Raw genomic sequence first — 17,494 nt, 5'->3', positions numbered from 1 at the left:
GTTAAACAGTCACCATCTGACAGGGCGGTTCCACTCCTAGGTGCACCCCCAGGAGAACTGAGCATGTAGTCCACACAGGAACTTGCACGGGAATGCTCATGGCAGCATTGTGCACAAGCCAAACAGCAGAAGCAACCTCAGGGTCCACCAGTCATGAACGAGAAACAAAACTCGGCCCAGCCATACAGAGGAGTATCAATCAGCCGTGGGGCAGGGAGGTTCCGACATGCACAGAGCGACACAACTGCACCCTGAAAACGTTCCACTCAATGAAAGAAGCCAGCCCCAAAGGACAACTGTTTTAAGATTTTGTTACTACGAGGTCCCTACAGTAGACAAATGTATTGGGACGAGAGTGGAATGGTGGTTCCTAGAGGCTGGGAGGCAGGGAAGGGGCGATCCTGCTGTGTGGTTATGCTACAGGGTTTCAATGTGGGGTGGGTAGAAAGGCTCTGGTAAGGGCCGGGCGTGGTGGCTCACGCCTGTAATCTAAGCACTTTGGAGGCCAAGGCGGGCGGATCACCTGAGGTTGGGAGTTCAAGACTAGACAGACCAACATGATGAAACCCCGTCTTAAAAAAAAAAAAAAAAAAAAGAAAGGCTCTGGTAGTACAATGTTTAGACAACACTGTGAATACACTTAATGCCACCGAATGGCACACTTCAACGTGGGAAACTTTGTCATATATTAATACATTTTAGCACAATTTTTAGAGTCAAAACCAAATCGATGTCAGGAATCTGTAGCAATCAAACCGGGGTTGTGAGCCCAGCCCCATGGGAAACAGGGTGGGCTCGCTGCTGGATGCACGCAGATACTGGTCCCAGCAGGCATACGACCTGACCCCCAAAAGGCAAGGGCCCAGGAGGCTGAGAAGAACAGTGCTTGCGAGGCTCTAGCGCCTCAGATGGAGTGCGGCTGTCACTGATGTGGAGCACACGTGCTCAGCTGACCAGGGTCCCTCTAGCGGGCAGCCCTGAGGCATAGCCAGGCCATGCCTTCTGCCCACCACCACTGCCTCCACTGCCTGGACCGTGCTTCCCTTCCATGAGCACGCCCAAGATGAACCAGTTCCTAGGACCTCCCTACAGCCCCTTCCTCAGAAGGAAACAGGCACGTCTGTGCCTGTCAGTGAACTCCCACCAGGCAGCAGCTCAGAGCCCACGCACCCACCCCCACCAGCAGCTCTCTAGCAGGGAGACCCCACAAACTCAAGTGCCTTACCTTCTGTCTGAGTCGTGTCACCAGCAGGTTTAGGAGCTGCACTCTGTCCCCAAGCTTCCTGAGTGCCAGTCCAGAGGCCACTTGACCAGCCTGGACAGACCCTCCTGCAGAGAAGAGTGACTTTGGTCAGGCTCAGATCTGAAAACAGGAAGGCCTTTCTGGGGAGACACACGTCTCTATCAGCTCTCCCTTTCCCAGGACCCGTGGCTGACCCCAACAAGAAGCTGTTCTTCACTGGCGTCAATAGATGCAGGTGCACATGAACAGCAGAGATGCTGTACGGAAAGCATAATGCTTGTGTAAAGAAAGCAAGAATCCTTGTAGGAGGAAGTCTGACCTTACCATGTCGTGTCTGATAGAGACCAACGGCTCCAGTCTGTCCAAATAAAAAGCCACTTGTTTGTAAATCAAGAAAAAAGATGCCACATAACACAGGGCCAAAGAAAAAAATCACAATGGACATCGACAATTATTTTGAATGGAAAGATGACAACAATAGCACTTTCCAAACTTAAGGAATGCATCTAAAGTTGTCCTTCTGAGAGTAATTACAGCTTTAGAGAAATATTTCAGAAGAGAAGGCCGAAAACCTATGAGCAAAACATTCATCTCAAGAAATTACAGGGCCAGGTACAATGGTCCATGCCTGTAATCCCATCACATTGGGAGGCTGAGGCAGGAGGATCCCTCGATCCCAGAAATATCAAGGTTACAGTGAGCTATGATTGCGCCACTGCACTCTAGCCTGGATGACAGAGTGAGACCCTGTCTCTCTCTCTCTCTCTCTCTCTCTCTCTCTCTCTCTCTCACACACACACACACACACACACAGAGAAAAATTTAAAATGACCAAATTAGAGCCAAACAGGGCAGGGCATGGTGGCTCAGGTTGAGATGGGCAGAACGCCTGAGGTCAGGAATTCAAGATCAACCTTGCCATTTCCTGACGTCAGGAGTTCAAGACCAACCTTGTCAATATGGCAAAACCCTGTCTCTGCTGAAAAGATACAAAAATCAGCAAGGCGTGGTGGTGTGTACCTGTGGTCCCAGCTACTCAGGAGGCTAAGGCACGAGCATCGTTTGAAATCGGGAGGCAAAGCTTGCAGTGAGCTGAGATTGCGTCACTACACACTCCAGACTGGGTGACAGACTCTGTTTCAAAAAAAAAAGCCAAATAAAGTAAGAGGAAGAAAGAATAAAGTTAGTATCAGATATTGAGGAAACAGAAAATAAATGTATTGTAGAGAATCAACAAAAGCAACAGTTGATTCTTTGAGAAGGCTAAAATAAATTAAGCAAGGAAAAAATAGAAGCAAATGACCAATATGATGAACGGCAAAAAGGAATCATCACTTTAGATCTCACAGACATTTAAAAACTCATAGGAGGATATTATAAGCAACTTTATGTCAAAAATTTGAAAATTTAGATGAAATGGACAATTTCTTAGTAAAATATAACATCAAAAATGTACAAAAAAGAAAATCTGGATGTCCTATAACTATGAAAAAAAAAACTGAATTCACAACTTTAAACCTTCCCACAAGAAAAACTCCAGGCCCAGCTGGTTTCAAAGTTGAATTCTACCAAATATTTAAGAAAAATTAATGTAAGTCTGATACAAACTTTTTTAGAAAACAGAAAAATAGAGAATACTTTCCAACATATTTATGAGGCCGGAGTAACTTCGATTCCAAAACCTCACATCAACATTATAAGAAATGGAAATTACTGGCCAGTCTTGCTCATGAACAGAAATAATTCTCAATAAAACACTGGCAGACCAAGCTGGGCGTGGTGGCCCACACCTGTAATCCCAGCTACACAGGAGCCAAGGCAAGAAGATGGCTTGAGCTCAGGAATTCAAGAATAGCCTGGTCAAAGAGCGAGACCATGTCTCAAATAAACAAATAACAAAAGAAATATCAGCAAACAAAATCTGTCAATATATAAAAAGAAGAACCTATCATAACATGTTAAATTCACCCTGGAACTGCAAGGTTGGTTTCACAAAATGAACCCACAGTCCACCTCATTTCCCTCATTCATCTCAGCTAAAGGTCCAACCAGAACACAAAAGGCCACATTAGGGGAAAATTCTGAATGGTGAGAAAGAAGGCTGAGCGTCTCGGGGCCTCGGATCCCAGGGGTGGCTAGCAGGGAGTCCTTCATCTCCTTCCTGCACATGCTGAGCTGGTGCTAGGCAGCCACAACCCAGAGCTCAGACCAAAAAAAAAAGCCTAAGAGAAGCTGCTTGTGGGACCAAAGGGACCAAAGAGGCAGGAAGAGGGGACACGCAGGTGGAGCCCTTGAGACCACACCTGCCCTCCTGCCAGCCCACGGCCCCACAGCCTGCTGTAGACAAAGTCCAGTGCGGCTTCCAGGAGAGCATGTGCTGAGGGTCACAGGAGGAAGGGGGTGAAGGCCCCGGGGACTAAGACCAGCCGGAATCAACAGAACCAGCACAGCAAAACCTCTGACAAGTGGGCCCAGTGCAGGGACACTGCCCAGGATTTGATTGGCCACTTGGTGACTCTTGTGTGGGCAGAGCAAAATAGCATCATCAAGGCTCTGGAAAGTAACAGACATTCAAACCTCAGCCCACCAGAGTGGGCCAGGATACAGTGTGAACCCAGAAAGGCTGACTACCTGATAAAATAAAAGACAGAGTTAAAATAGGTTTAATAAGAACCAGAATTTCATAATGTGACACTCAAAATGTTCATGATACATTAAAAAATTACTGGAGGCTGCCTGTAATCCCAGCACTTTGGGAGGCAAGGCAGGAGGATTGCTAGAGCCAAGGAGCTTGGGAATAGCCTTGGCAATACAGTGAGAGCCCATCTCTAATTTTAAAAAAATTAAAAAAAAAAAACTACTCATCATACTGATGACCCAAAAAATCTCAATGTGAATAAAATAGACAACACTAAGATGACACAGACAATGGAATTATGGGATGAAGATTTTAAAGTAGCCATCATAAAAATACTCCAGCAAGTTACTGGGGACGGCGGAGGTGGAAGGCTTGCTTGAAGCCAAGAGTTTAAGATCAGCCTGGGCAACATAGTGAGACCTCGTCTCTACAAAAAAATAACAAAAATTAGCCAGGCATGGATGGTACCTATAATCCCAGCTCTCCAGGAGGATCACTTTAGCCCAGGAGGTCCAGGCTGCCATGAGCCATGATCATGCCACTGTGCTCCAGCCCGGGTGACAGAACAAGACCCTGTCTCTAAAAAAACAAACAAATACACAAACAAAAAATTCTGGCAAGCAATTTGACATACTCTAAAATCATATGGCAAAATGAAAGTTTCAGCAAAGTAACATGTAAAGAAAAGTAAGGCCAGTGTGGTGGCTCACGCCTGTAATCCTAACATTTTGGGAGGCTGAGGCAGGAGGATCACTTGAGGCCAGAAGTTCAAGACGAGCCTGGGCAACATAGTGATATTTCATCTCTACAAATATAAAAAGAAATTAGCTGGGCCGGTGGTGCACACCTGTAGCCTAGAGATCCAGCTACTTGGCAAGCTAAGGTGGGAGGATCCCTTGAGCCGAGGGGGTCAAGGCTGCAGTGTGCTTTGACCACACCACTGTACTCCAGCCTGGACGACAGAGCAAGGACTTGTCTCAAAAACAACAAAAAAAAAAAAAAAGAAAGAAAGAAAAAAGAAAACGAAAATGGAAATTTTAGAAACAGAAACAAAAATCTCACTGAATGGGCTCAACAGCAAAATGGAAATGACAAAAGAAACAACCGATAAACTTGAAGAACAGAGGAAAAGACATTATCCAATTTGAACAGGAGCGAAAACAAATTGAAAAAAAAGAAACAAAACAAAAAGCACAGCCTCAGGGACCAGCAAGACAATAACAAAAGACCAAACGTTTGTGTCCTCAGAGTCCCAGAAAGAAAAATAATGGATGAAAACTTCTGAAATTTGGTGAAAGACATAAAGCCTCAGATTAACGTCAAGAAGGATAAACCAAAGAAATCTATGCCCAGATACAACATAATGACATTTCTAAAAACTAAAGACAAAGACTGGTTTTTTTTGAGATGGAGTTTTGCTCTTGTCGCCCAGGCTGGAGTGCAGTGGCGCGATCTCAGCTCACTGCAACCTCTGCCTCCTGGGTTCAAGCAATTCTCCTGCCTCAGCCTCCCAAGTAGCTGCGATGCGTACCGCCATGCCCAGTTAATTTTTGTATTTCTAGTAGAGATGGGCTTTCACCATGTTGGCCAGGCTGGTCTCGAACTCCTGACCTCAAGTGATCCACCCGCCTCAGCTTCCCAAAGTGCTGGGATTACCGGCATGTGCCACCATGCCCTGCTAATTTTTGTGTTTTTAGTAGAGACAGGGTTTCGCCATGTTGGCCAGGCTGGTCTTAAACTCCTGATCTCAGGTGATCCACCTGCCTTGGTCTTCCAAAGCGCCCGGTCTGTCAACGTAATTTTAAAAATCAAGTGTGAAAGAGTAGTCTATCATATTTACCCTTCCTATTTTCCTGCACTCCTGACGTTCCTAGTTTCCCTCCTTCTGTTGTGTCTAAAGTACTTCCTTTACCGGCCGGGCACGGTGGTTCACGCCTGTAATTCCAGCACTTTGGGAGGCCAAGGCAGGCAGATGACCTGAGGTTGGGAGTTCAAGACCAGCCTGACTAACATGGAGAAACCCTGTCACTACTAAAAATACAAAAAAAAATTAGCCGGGTGTGGTGGTGCATACCTGTAATTCCAGCTATACAGGAGGCTGAGGCAGTAGAAATGCTTGAACCTGGGCGATGGAGGTTGCGATGAGCTGAGATTGTGCCATTGCTCTCCAGCCTGGGCAACAAGAGCAAAACTCCATCTCCAAAAAAAAAAAAAAAAAAGGTACCTCTTTTATCACTTCTTTTGGATCCAGTCGGTTGGTCGTAAACATTTTCTTTATCTGAGAATGTCTTTATTCATTCTCATTCCTGAAGAATATTTTTACTGAATGTGTAATTATGGTTTGACAGTTTTTTGCTTTCAGTACTTGAAAAATATTATGCCACTTCCTTCTGATGAGAAACTTGATGATAGTTGCTGCTGAGAGCCCACCACCGCTCAAGTCACTGTCCCCTGCAGGCTGTGCATCGCTCTCTCTGCGTGCTTTCAAGAGTTTTTGTCTTTAGGCCAGGTGTGGTGGCTCACACGTGTAATCCCAGCACGTTGGGAGGCTGAGGCACATGATCACTTGAGGCCAGGAGTTGAGATCAGCCTGGCCAACATGGTGAAACCCTGTCTCTACTAAAAATACAAATGCCACCAGCTGGACATGGTGGCACATGCCTGTAATCCCAGCTACTTTGGAGGCTGAGGCATGAGATTACTTGAACCCAGGAGGCAGAGGTTGTAGTGAGCTGAGACTGCACCACTGCACTCCAGCCTGGGTGACAGAGTGAGATTCTGTCTCAAAAAAAAAAAAAAAAAAGAAATTCATTTCAAATATAAAGAGAGAGGTAGGTAAAAAGAAAAAGCGATGAAAAAGTTATACCACACAAATGCTAAACAAAAGAAAGCTCCAGTGGATTAGTTAGTAAGAGACAAGGTAGACCACAGAACAAAGAACGACCCTAGAACAAAGAGGAAGATTACGTAACAATATAAGGGTCAATTATCCTAAAAAAAAAAAAAGACCTGGCAGGTTGCAGTGGCTACGCCTGTAATCCCAGCACTTTGGGAGGCTGAGGCAGGCGGATCACCTGAGGTCAGGAGATCAAGACCAGCCTTGCCAACATGGTGAAACTCTGTCTCTACTAAAAATACAAAAATTAGCTGGGCATGGTGGCAAGCGCCTGTAATCCCAGCTACTTGGGAAATTGAGGCAGGAGAATAGCTTGAGCCTGGGAAGTGGAGGCTGCAGTGAGCTGAGATTACAATATTGCACTCCAGCCTGGGTGACAGAGCGAGACTCTCTCAAAAAACAAGCAAACAAAAAACAAAAAACACCCTAAATGTATACACATCTAACAACAGAGATACAAAATATATGAAACAAACACTGGAAGAATCGTGATTTTAAAAACAAAAATCTGTATTAAAACAGGAATAGAAAGAAACTTCCTTAACCTCCCTTCACCTCCCCACTGCAAAAAACCTTCAGCAAAAACTAATCCTAAAAAAGTGAAATGCTGAATGTTCTTCCTCTGGGATTAGGGAGGAAGCCAGATATTATCAACATCATACTGGAGAGTTTAACTTGGGGCGATAACACAAGAAGGAGAAGTAAACAATATCAGCATTGGAAAAAAAATAAAACCTCCCTTATTTTATTATTATTATTATTGTTTTTTGAGATGGAGTTTCTCACTGTCGCCTGTGCTGGAGTACAATGGCGTGATCTCAGCTCACTGCAACCTCTGCCTCCGGGTTCAAGGGATTTTCTGCCTCAGCCTCCCGAGTAGCTGAGATTACAGGCATGCATCACCATGCCTAGCTAATTTTTTTTGTATTTAGTAGAGATGGGGTTTCACCATGTTGGTTAGGTTGGTCTCGAACTCCTGACCTCAAGTGACCACCTGCCTCAAGCTCCCAAAGTGCTGGGATTACAGGTGTGAGCCATCAAGCCCAGCTCTTTTTTTTTTTTTTTTTAAAGACAGAGTCTCACTCTGTCACCCAGGCTGGAGGTACAGTGGCACAATCTTGGCTCACTGCAACCTCCCGCTCCCAGATTCAAGCAATTCTCCTGCCTCAGGCTCCTGAGTAGCTGAGATTACAGGCACTTGCCACCATCTCCAGCTAATTTCTTTGTATTTTTAGTAGAGATGGGGTTTGACCATGTTGGCCAGGCTGGTCTCGAACTCCTGACCTCAGGTGATCTATCCACCTCAGCCTCCCAAAGTGCTGGGATTACAGGCACGCACTCCAGCGCCTGGCCAAAACCTCCCTTATTTGAGACAATCTGATTGTGCCGGTAGAATGTCCTGTCAGGCCTCTCCCTTTCTTTTCCTGCCTTAGGGTTGCAGGTGGGGCCTGCCTCCCCTATGCTAAGTGGGGCTGTGGCTCCAGCAGGGCGAGGGGCATCTCTGTGGAAGGCAGCCAGGCTGGGCTGTCAAGCTCGCTGGTGTGGGGCATCCAGGCAGGAGAGGGGCCTCCAAATAGAGGAAGGAGCTGCAGCAGCAATGGGGGATTGGTTACACCAGGAGGACTCTAAGTAACTCTGTTAGTGACCACTGGTGAAAAGGAAGTTAGAATAATGAAAAAGGAAGTTAAAATAACGAAAAAGAAAGCTAGAATGTTAGAATGAACCTTTTGATGTTGGACTAACCACAATGGAAGAGACTAGCCTAGGAGTTTGTCTTGAAATGAAGACCTTCCATTCACCAAAGACACCAGTGAAGGAATAAAAGGCAAACCACGGGTTGGAAGGAGATAATTGCAACACATATAACTGACGACAGGCTCATATTCAGAATGAAATACCCTAAAAATCTATGACAGAAGGCAGGTAATCCAATAAAAAATGAGCAAAAGACTTGACTGGAGCTTCAAAAGAGAGGCTATCAAAGGCCAATTCTATGGACTGAACTGTGTCCCCTCCAAATTTATAGGTTGAAGCTCTAACCCCAAGCATGACTGTATTTGGAGACAGGGCCTTTAAGGAGGCAGTTAAGGCCACATGAGTTCCCAAGGGTGGGGCCCTGGACTGGAGTCCTTACAAGAAGAGGAAGAGACACCAGGAGTGAGCACACAGGGAGAGGCCACGCTAGGACACAGGGAGAGAGCGCCGTCTGCAAGCCACAGAAGGCCTCAGGAGGAACCCACCCTGCCGGCAGCCTGATCTCGAACATGCAGACTTCAGAAGTGAGACAATAAATCCTGTTTTTTTTTAGCCACCCAGGATATGCTGTTGAGTTATGGCAGCCCTAGCCAATCACACACCAAGGCACACAGGAAGAAATGCTCAATCCCAAGAATTTGCAAATTAAACCAAAACAGGATGGGCTACGTGTTCCCTAGGGGGAACAGAAGAGCCGCTGGTCACGTGGGAGCTGGCACGGATGCGGTACCAGGGGCTTCCTCGCACACCACTGACAGAGTGTGAATTGTATGATGCTTTGGAGAAGAGCCTGGCATTAGCAAAGGAAAGACAATGTAGGTCTGAAGAAGCCAGACAGAAGCACAGGTGCCATGTAATTCCGTTCACACCGACACAGGGAACGCCAGCTGCAGGGAGTGGCCAGCACACATGGGCTCTGCAGGGAGCACTGGGGGCTGCTAGGCCTGATGATGCCACCCTGACCTCCGCAATAGCCTCCAGCTGTACAATTGAGTGAGTGGGCTTTCTGCAAGTGTCAGTCTGTAAAGGGACAGCAAGCAGCCCAGTGAGACGCGCACTCTCACCAGTGGTCTCTGTCGAGGTGCGGACGCTGGGCTGAGACTTAGCACGAGGTGACGACATCGTTAAAGGATCCAACACATCTTCCAGCTGCTCTTCCAGGGTTTTAAACTTGTGCTTTAGATTTCGTATTTCTGCTTCAAGGGCAAGAACATAATCTGCCAAAAAAAAAAAGCCCCGTGAATATAACACATACACAGCAACCTTTCCCACCTCCTGGCCGTGAGCACCAGCTCATGCCCACCAGCTCATGCCCACCGGCTTCACTGTCCCTGTCCTCCCCACACAGCAGCTTCACAGCAGTTTCCACAGCCTTTGTGTGTGCCAGACTGAAAGACCTACCCTCCCCTCACTCGCCAGGGTGTGGCAGCCAGAGACCAGCACAGCCTCTGTGCTCTCCAGGAAGGGCTCGGCAATCAGGAGCAAACGCTCCACCTGCTGCCAGCCCACATGCCTCTGTGCTGGGGAGCCGAGTCCCATCTTGAGAACGGACACTCTGCATCCATCCCGGCATCCACCCACCCACCGCCACTCATGGAGTCCCTGGGCGTTGGGTGGCCCTCAGCAGCTCTGCCATGGATGCTGTGCTGGAGGAAGGGCCCGAGGTCCACCAGCCCCTCTGGGACAGCGTGACACCAAGCCAACCCTGGTCCAAGTCTAAGACTTAGGCTTTTGAGTGTGTCAAGTAGGTATCCTCATTTTTTCCTTCTACTTTACAAACAGAAAAGCTTTTTGGTATAAAACTTAAGATTCTGGCTGGGCGTGGAGGCTCATGTCTGTTATCCCAGCACTTTGGGAGGCTGAGGCGGGTGGATCACAAGGTCAAGAGATCGAGACTATCCTGGTCAACACGGTGAAAGCCCGTCTCTACTAAAATACAAAAAATTAGCTGGGCAAGGTGGCACGTGCCTGTAATCCCAGGTACTCAGGAGGCTGAGGCAGGAGAACTGCCTGAACCCAGGAGGCGGAGGTTGCAGTGAACCGAGATCGCGCCATTGCACTCCAGCCTGGGTAACAAGAGCGAAACTCCGTCTCAAAAACAAAAACAAAAACAACAACAACAAAAAAAACTTCAGATTCTTTCTCTTGGCAAAAAAAGCAGTTTTCATACTTTGAATTTATTTTTATTTTTTAATTAATTATTTATTTATTTTGAGACAGAGTCTAGCTCTGTCACCAGGCTGGAGTGCAGTGGCTCGATCTTGGCTCACTGCAACCTCTGCCTCCCAGGTTCAAGTGATTCTCCTGCCTCAGCCTCCCGAGTAGCTGGGACTATAGGCATACACTACCACGCCCAGCTAATTTTTGTATTTTTAGTAGAGATGGAGTTTCACCATGTTGGTCAGGCTGGTCTCCATCTCCTGACTTCGTGATCTGCCCACCTTGGCCTCCCAAAGTGCTGGGATTACAGGCGTGAGCCACTGCACCGGGCCCATACTTTGAATTTATTACAGGGGATGTTAACTTACAGGACTCTGAAATGAAACCTCCTTGAAGTCAGTCGCGACCTATGCTCCCATCTGTCCTCCTCCCTTCCTCTCCCCCTTCCCCTTTCTGTCCCTGTCTCCACTTCTCCACTTCTCCCCCTCACTCACCAGGAGTGGCGGCATCTCCCCCCGCCCTCGGGTCAGGCTGGTCTGCATCTGTGCTCTCCCCCGCTCTCTGGGAGGGAAGAGGAATCTGACGGCTAAGAGCCTCCATTTCCTTCCTCATCTGTGCAATCACGTTTCGCAAGCTCATGTTCTGCTCTCGCAACCGCTGGATCTCACTGGATGGAAAGTCTTTACTTATTTCTTCTTCATGCTGCCTGAGGAGCACCTGTCAAATACAAGGAAAAATGGCCACAAAAGATGAATGGTTCCCCAGCTGCTCCTGACGGACTGCGCCTCCGCCCTCCCCGCGCCCCTCTCAGGCCACTCCCCTTCTTCAGCTTGGGCTGTGGTCCCTGCTGCCTCCCCATCGAGGCTATGATGTCCCTCCTTTCTGACCTGACAGAAGGACTAATATGACACTCAAATTCCTGAAGCCTTCCATGCTGCTGAGATCCCTAGAGTGTCAAATCCATAGAGGCAGAAAAGTGGAATGGGGTGCTGGGGCTGGGGGCGGGGAGGGGGAGCCAGTGTTTCCTGGGGACAGAGCCTCAGTCTGGGAAGATGAGAACGTCCTGAAGATGGGTGTTGTGATGGCTTTAGAACCGTGTGAATGTGCTTCACGCTGCTGAACTGTGACCAAAAACTAGTTAAAGTGGCCAGTTTTACATTGTGTTTACTTTAGTACAATAAAACATCCACTGAATAGGATGATGAGGAGGTCGGAGAGTGCAGAAGAAAAGGCAGTGAATACAAACACTGGCAGCAGAAAATACCCAAACGGAAGTTCACAAGGAAAGGGGCCAAACAAGGAAAAATGAGCAGAGCTCTGGAGACCAGGGACAAGGTGAAGCAGCGTCCTGCACCAAGAACCAGGGGCTGAGGTGAACGAGAGGGCAAGAGGCGCGTCTACAAGGCCAAAGGTGCTACAATGTGATGAAAACCATGCGACACAGAGCACGACATTCAATGAACCCTACGCAAGATGGACAGAAAATCATACCAAAGAGCACTGCATACTCAAATTGCCGAAAAATCAGTGACAAAATGGAAACTCTGAAAGCAACCAGAGAAAAGAGATGCGTTACACTAGGGTCAAAGGGCAGGCACAGGAAAGACAGACCCCGCAAGGAGCCACCAAGGCGGGAGGACGAGGAGTCAAGGCGGCGCCTCCAGCGCAGGAGAGACAGGCCCCACCCACTCAGCTCCTACAGTGGCAGTGAGGGAAAGGGTCCTTTTCTAACCAAGGGTGAGGGGCACTTCTGCCTCTGACCAGGAGGGACTCACTGCTATGAGTCTTTCCCTCTGGCTGTGAACAGCTACAAAACCAGACACATCAGAGGAAACACCTGCTTCCAGACGCCAGCAGAGACCCCGGATACCAGGCTCTGTCCCAGCTCACCACGAGTCCAGCCAAGACGCGTGCAAAAGGCACAGCCTCCCTCCTGTGGAGGCCACTTTGAGGGAGCCAGAGCCTGCCCCCTCCACACGCCATGGCTGCAAACTTGAAGCAAGACCTGGACCCCTTCCTGGGACTCTCTGACTCCCTGGCCCGCTGGATCCTCCATGCTCACCAGCAAGGCCAGCTGGCCTGGGCTTCCAGGAAGAGAGCTTCACACGCCATGCTGAGGGGTGGAGATCATGTGAACAGAAGGTGAGCTTCAACTGGAAGTTCACAAGCGGAGACAAAAAACCGCCCCCCACAGTGCCGTCGTAACACTTGCCAGCATCACCAAGGACCATTGGTAAGAAGAGCCCTAGTTGCTTACGGTGTGGCCACTTGATAAAATATGTAACCATTTAGATTCTGTTTGTGAAGAATTTTGATGATGTGGGAAAATATTTACAGTAGAACCAAAATGAAAGAAAGAATTCTCAGGCCAGGCACAGTGGCTCATTCCTGTTAGCCCAGCACTTTGGGAGGCCGAGGCAGGTAGATCACGAAGTCAGGAGTTCGAGACCAGCCTGGTCAACACGATGAAACCCCGTCCCTACTAAAGATACAAAAAATTAGCTGAGTATGGTGGTGGACGCCTGTAATCTCAGCTACTCCAGAGGTGGAGGCAGGAGAATCACTTGAACCCAGGGTAGGGGGCTGGGTGGAGGTTGCAGTGAGCCAAGATCATCCACTGTACTCCAGCCTGGGTGACAGAGCAAGACTCCATCTCAAAAAAAAAAAAAAAGAAAGAATTATCCTGGAGAAACAGTCCCAGGAGGGACAGACCCTTGAACACCGTGCTCCACCCAGCCAGTTACAGACTTGGATACCGAGTGCCCACATGCTCACCAGGCCCTGTCCTAGGAAGCGCTGAGGGCACTGCCTGCATGGTGTCACTGGCTGAGCACGTCCACCACAGTGAGAGCAGAGTGTGAAAGGAAAGTAACACTAAGCTAAAGGGAACAGTCAACCCGGGAACTGCTCAGGGCAAACCTGCCTCCCATCTATTCAGTCAGCCCTCTGCTCACTGAGATCAATGCATATCTGACTGCCTCCTTTGGAAAGGCTAATCAGAAGCGCAGAAGAATGCAACCGTTTGTCTCTTACCCACCTGTGACCTGGAAGCCCCTCCCCACTGGAGTCTTCCCGCCTTTGATTCCAGTTGTCCCGTCTTTCCAGACTGGACCAATGTTCACCTTACCTATGTTGATGTCTCCCGTCTCCCTAAAATGTATAAAACCAAGCTCTGTCCCGACCACCGTGGGCACAGCTCTGGACCTCCTGAGCTGTGTCATGGGCGTGCACCCTCGACCAGGCAAAATAAACTTTCTAAATGAACCAAGACCTGTCTCAGATTTTCTGTGTTCACATTTTGGCAACCACGAAGGGATTCTGAGTGGAGATGCCCTTGACCTTTGACAAAACTGCTATCGGTGCTTTGTCCTGAAAGAAGCTAACTTTATGGCTCAAACCAACAGGACAATTTGCTGCCTGGCAGCGCCCCCTGCAGAGAATCCCTGATCTCCCAAAATCTGAATGAGATCTAAAGTTTACGTTGCTATACAACTGCCTTTTATTTTATTTTTTTAAGAGTTTTACTTGTTTCCAACAGGGAAGGCAAGCTTTTCCTGCTTCTGTGACGGCAGAAGGCAGTAACTCCTTTATGGAGTTTGTGCCAGCTCGCAGCAGGGATGAGGTTTCTTTCCCGCCTCTAGGATGGTAGACAGCCTGAGACCCACCCACCCCTAGGGAAGCAGCTGAATTGGCATTTGTCTAGGCTACAGTTAAGATTAACAGCAGCTGGTCTCCGTTGCTCTTACCGCTGGCGCGCTCAGTGACCAAGGATGCTGCGCCATCAGTTGTTTTGCTGAACGGTTTCCGTTGTCACTGTCATTGTCATTGTTTTGGTCATTTTCCCATTGGGTCTGAGCAACTCTATCTGACTTCATCAAATCCAAAGGAAAGTTCCAAATTGTGGGGAACAAGGCATCTGAAGTGGCTAAATTCACACCCACACACGCGCACACACAGACACATGCAGGCACACCCACACACGTGCAGGCACACACGCAGGCACGTGTGCATGCACACCCACACACACGCAGGCACACCCAAACACACAGCCACACGCAGGCACACAGACACGTAGGCATGCGCATACACAGGCACACCTGCACACGCACGCGCACACGCAGGCACACAGACATGCAGGCGCACACACGCAGGCACACTCACACGCACAGGCACGTGTGCGTGCACACCCACACACGCAGGCACACCCAAACACACAGACACACGCAGAGACACGCAGGCACGCGCACACAGGCACACCTGCACACGCGCGCACACACGCAGGCACACCCACAAACACGCACACACACACGCAGGCACACACCCCCATACACACGGTATGGTGGGAGAGAAACATGGCCAGCAAAAGGGAAAAAAAGGAGGGTTGGGCACAGTGGCTCAGCCTGTAATCCCAGCACTTTGGGAGGCCAAGGCAGGTGGATCATGAGGTCAAGAGATTGAGACCATCTTGGCCAACATGGTGAAATCCTATTGTGCTATAGCTGACCTGGAGCCAGAACCTGAGCAATGCCATTTTATATGACAAAGATGAATCTCCAAAAATGAGTTATAATAACTGCCCCATTCTCTTTGCAATAACTGCTGACTTGGTTTCTGTAAATAAGACTGCTAGTCTGCTCTGGATAATGTCTACCAGGTGAAGTTGTTTACCTTTCTCATCAGTAACTGACAGAATTGCTGGCCTTTGCTCATCAGAATGCGCAGCCCAAGCTAATCTCATCTTGGCCCCTGTGAACTAAGATCTGTAAATTCCACTGCTACCCAGATAATGTGCAAACTAATGTTTGTCTTGACTTTTGTGAATCATTTATGTAGCAATTAGAGTGACAATAAGCCCCCGAGCCCTCGGAATGTCCGGAGGCCCCCACCCCCGTCCCTGCCAGGAGATGATTTACAGAATCCACCAGCCCTCGGAATGTCTGGAGCCCACTGATCCCCCTCCCCACTCCTCAACCCCACTTCCAAGGTGGTCTTTCGGGTATAAAAAGCCTTGACACTCTCCCCTCAGGGCCGCGGGTTAGAGAGACGTGAGTCCTCCGCGGTCGCCGGCAATAAAGACCCTGCAATTTGGCATACTTTTGTCTTGGTGAGTTATTTTAATCTCGCATCCCAATACTACATTATTCTGGGGGCTCGTCCGGGATATTCTCTCATCACCAGACAAAAGCCATCTCAGAATCTCGTCCGGGTGACCGCTTCCGCCTCGGGGGTCTCTAGGGGAGGCGCCTCTGAGCTATCTCAGGGCCCCGGAGCGCCACCGAGGAGGCAAAGCGACTGCACGGCCGACATTCACCCAAAATTCCTCAGGGTCCTAAAAACCTCCGGAGGTGAGTTTGATCTGGGAACTAGTTCAGAGGAAGGGCCTGAGTCGGGGGACTGACGAGTCATTGCAACTCTGACCTGGCAAGCCTCACCGAGACGTCGCTTGAGGCTTTTGGTGGCTGGCACAGTGGGTGTCAGCCTTCTGGTGGCTGTCATAGTGGGTGGCAGCTGTCTGGTGGCTGGTGCAGGGGGCATCAGCCTTTTGGTAGCTGGCGCAGTGGGCGTCAGCCTTCGTGTGGCTGGTGCAGGGGGCATCAGCCTTTTGGTAGCTGGCGCAGTGGGCGTCAGCCTTCGTGTGGCTGGTGCAGGGGGCATCAGCCTTTTGGTAGCTGGCGCAGTGGGCGTCAGCCTTCGTGTGGCTGGTGCAGGGGGCATCAGCCTTTTGGTAGCTGGCGCAGTGGGCGTCAGCCTTCGTGTGGCTGGTGCAGGGGGCATCAGCCTTTTGGTAGCTGGCGCAGTGGGCGTCAGCCTTCGTGTGGCTGGTGCAGGGGGCATCAGCCTTTTGGTAGCTGGCGCAGTGGGTGTCAGCCTTCGTGTGGCTGGTGCAGGGGGTACCAGCCTTCTGGTAGCTGATATAGTGGGTATCAGCATTCGATTGTTTTCCGTAACCTCTGTGTGAGTGAGAGAGTGAGTGTGTATATATGTAGTCCCACGGCTGAAAAGCTACGGGGCTTGTGTGGGCCTTCACCCGCGGTTCCACGGGGGCGTCATATGGCATAACGGTGATTCACCTCAGAGCTGTCCTACCCGGACTTCCATCCTGAGGTGACCTGGCCTGGGGCTTATACAGGTACATCTTTCGCTAAGACGCCCCTGAAATATTCCTCCGGGAACGTGGCCGGGCAGGCATCTGACTGGTCTCCCATCTGGGGGGCACCCACCCTTTGTCTGTCACTCTTGTATGTGGTCCTGTCCTGTTTGTAAGTTTGTCAGTTTTATTAGACTCCTGCTAGAAGACATACACTGGTTCAGGCCATCTTCCCTTGAGGTAGAGGATGTTTTACAGTGGTTGATGGACCTCTGGATGCAGGGAACTTTTATTGATAACACCCCAGCAGAAATTACTCTTTTTTCTTTCCTCCTCATCTTCCTCTTCTATTACTGAGGCCTCACTCTTTCTTCTTTCGCCATGTGGCAGATAGTCTTAACTGTAGTTGTCTTTATTCTCTTCCTTGTTATAATCATTGTGGCCTGTAAATTCTCCCAGCCACCTCCCCCGGGAAAAGAGTATCTTTGCCTGTGCTGAGTCTGATTCCATGTCGGGGAGGCAGTTGTGCCCTCAACACCTCAGAAGTAGTTTCTTTGGGGCCGTAGGGAACAAAGCCCTAGATCAGAGTCTACGAGTGTTCTTTCTCAGGCTGGGGTGGAAAAACTGGTAACTGCCTATTCTGCCAGAAAAGTGTCCAATGTTGTTACGGGCAGTGCCCAACGGTACATCACAGAGAGGAGAGAGAGAGAGAGA

At 49.1% G+C, this 17,494-nt stretch overlaps 1 protein-coding gene across 7 annotated transcripts in view; it reads right to left on the bottom strand.

The window, feature by feature from the left end:
* The window catches only part of CCDC57 (coiled-coil domain containing 57), a 141,858-nt gene that overhangs the window by 57,002 nt on the left and 67,362 nt on the right, over positions 1-17,494 (bottom strand). For all 7 annotated transcript variants that reach the window (XR_010339798.1, XR_010339797.1, XM_064369329.1 and 4 more), the window contains exons 13-15: positions 11,187-11,409; positions 9,597-9,749; positions 1,226-1,329 (exon numbers count right to left, since the gene is read on the bottom strand). Coding sequence is in view for 5 of the 7 variants with exons in the window: in XM_064369329.1 (XP_064225399.1) it covers positions 1,226-1,329; positions 9,597-9,749; positions 11,187-11,409 (480 nt within the window). In the remaining 2 variants the exon portion in view is untranslated. The remainder of the gene's footprint in view (positions 1-1,225; positions 1,330-9,596; positions 9,750-11,186; positions 11,410-17,494) is intronic.

The sequence above is a fragment of the Aotus nancymaae genome, unplaced genomic scaffold (assembly GCF_030222135.1).
Source record: "Aotus nancymaae isolate 86718 unplaced genomic scaffold, 86718_ANA_hifiasm-v0.15.2.pri h1tg000089l, whole genome shotgun sequence".
Classification (NCBI taxonomy): domain Eukaryota; kingdom Metazoa; phylum Chordata; class Mammalia; order Primates; family Aotidae; genus Aotus; species Aotus nancymaae.
This window is presented reverse-complemented; position numbering and strand designations above follow the sequence as displayed.